The following is a 1,374-nucleotide window of genomic DNA, read 5'->3' as shown; positions in this document are numbered from 1 at the left end:
TGGCGATGGTGATCTTCAGCCACATGCGGTCCCTGATCTCCAGGCCGGAGTCGGGCAGCTGCATGACCCGGACCACGGCCCCCATGTCACTCTTCACCGTCAGCGGCGCCTCCTCCAGCTCTGCAAGGTGCAGCCCCTCAGCAGGAGGGTGGGGGCGGCCCTGGACCCCGCCTGAGGCACCAGCGCGGGGTGCTTGCTGCCATGAGCCAGGGTTGTGCGGCCAGGGGCTAGGGGGCTGCCCCCACTGGGAGGGGCCTGCAGGTCGGGGAATCTGGGGTCCAGAGAGCCGGGCCCCCTCCCAGCCCCTCCCCTCCCCCACCAGGGCGAGTCGCGGTGCTGGCAGCAGGAAGCAGGGCATCCTGCCCAGCAGACAGGTGCCCGTGGCCGCCGCGGCTGGCAGGGCCTCCCGTCCAGGCAGCCTCTGGCCAGCCCTGGGCCCCGCCCCCGGGAGCGGCCACTTACGCGGAGCGCCAGGCACAGAGCTGGTCAGCGAGGAGGAGCTGGTGCGCGTGAGGGCGCTGGAGCAGGGGCTGGCCCCGCAGCGGGGGGCGGCGCCTGTCAGTGCCGCAGCGTGGGTCAGCCAGGCCGCAGGGTCGATGGGCCGCACCGGGTCAGCTGGCAGCCACCACGCGGCGACAGGCAGACGGACAGCGGGGAGTCAGGGGCCAGGGGTGAGAACAGCGGCCCTCCGGGTGGGCCCGCACCACCCCCGACCCGTGGGTCACTCACCCCTTGGGATGGTGAAGTAGCTCCGGGGTGTCGGGTCCCAGCACTTGGCCACAGTGAGGCTGATGGGCCTGCGCACGGCAGGTCACGTCACGCAGGGGAGGCCCGGGCCCCGCCCTCCCCTTCCCACGCGGGTGCCGCCTCACGTACCCCCTCTCCCCGCCCCTTCTGGGGCGCCCCCTCACCCTGTCTGGGACACCATCTCGCGCAGCACCCGCACAGCGTCGTCGTTGCTCATGTTCTCAAAGTTGACGTCGTTCACCTGGGGGGGGAGGGGCTCAGTGGTGCTGGGCTGGGGCGCGGCCACCCCAGCCCCAGGCCCGCACCTGCAGCAGCATGTCCCCTGGCTCGATCCGGCCGTCTGCGGCCACCGCGCCGCCCTTCATGATGGAGCCGATGTAGATGCCGCCGTCGCCGCGGTCGTTGCTCTGGCCCACGATGCTGATGCCCAGGAAGTGGTGCCGCTCTGCGGGGAGGGCTTGTGAGCGGGCGCCGGCACCCACGTGTACCAGGGCAGTGTGGGCGCCCCCCAGGCCTCACCCATGTTGAGCGTGACGGTGATGATGTTCAGGGACATGGTGGAGTCCGTGATGCTGCTGAAGGAGGAGGCCTGCGGAGGGACTGGGTCAGGGCGGGCGGGGCGGGTGG

At 72.2% G+C, this 1,374-nt stretch overlaps 1 protein-coding gene across 1 annotated transcript in view; it reads right to left on the bottom strand.

Annotated features, from left to right (window-relative positions):
* Positions 1-1,374, bottom strand: part of LOC101625375 (segment polarity protein dishevelled homolog DVL-1) — a 12,243-nt gene that overhangs the window by 3,796 nt on the left and 7,073 nt on the right. The window contains exons 8-13 of the mRNA XM_012734541.1: positions 1,267-1,336; positions 1,053-1,192; positions 912-988; positions 730-797; positions 463-615; positions 5-120 (exon numbers count right to left, since the gene is read on the bottom strand). Of these exons, the coding sequence (XP_012589995.1) occupies positions 5-120; positions 463-615; positions 730-797; positions 912-988; positions 1,053-1,192; positions 1,267-1,336 (624 nt within the window). The remainder of the gene's footprint in view (positions 1-4; positions 121-462; positions 616-729; positions 798-911; positions 989-1,052; positions 1,193-1,266; positions 1,337-1,374) is intronic.

The sequence above is a fragment of the Condylura cristata genome, unplaced genomic scaffold (genome assembly GCF_000260355.1).
Source record: "Condylura cristata isolate star-nosed mole 26May11 unplaced genomic scaffold, ConCri1.0 scaffold00058, whole genome shotgun sequence".
Lineage (NCBI taxonomy): Eukaryota > Metazoa > Chordata > Mammalia > Eulipotyphla > Talpidae > Condylura > Condylura cristata.
This window is presented reverse-complemented; position numbering and strand designations above follow the sequence as displayed.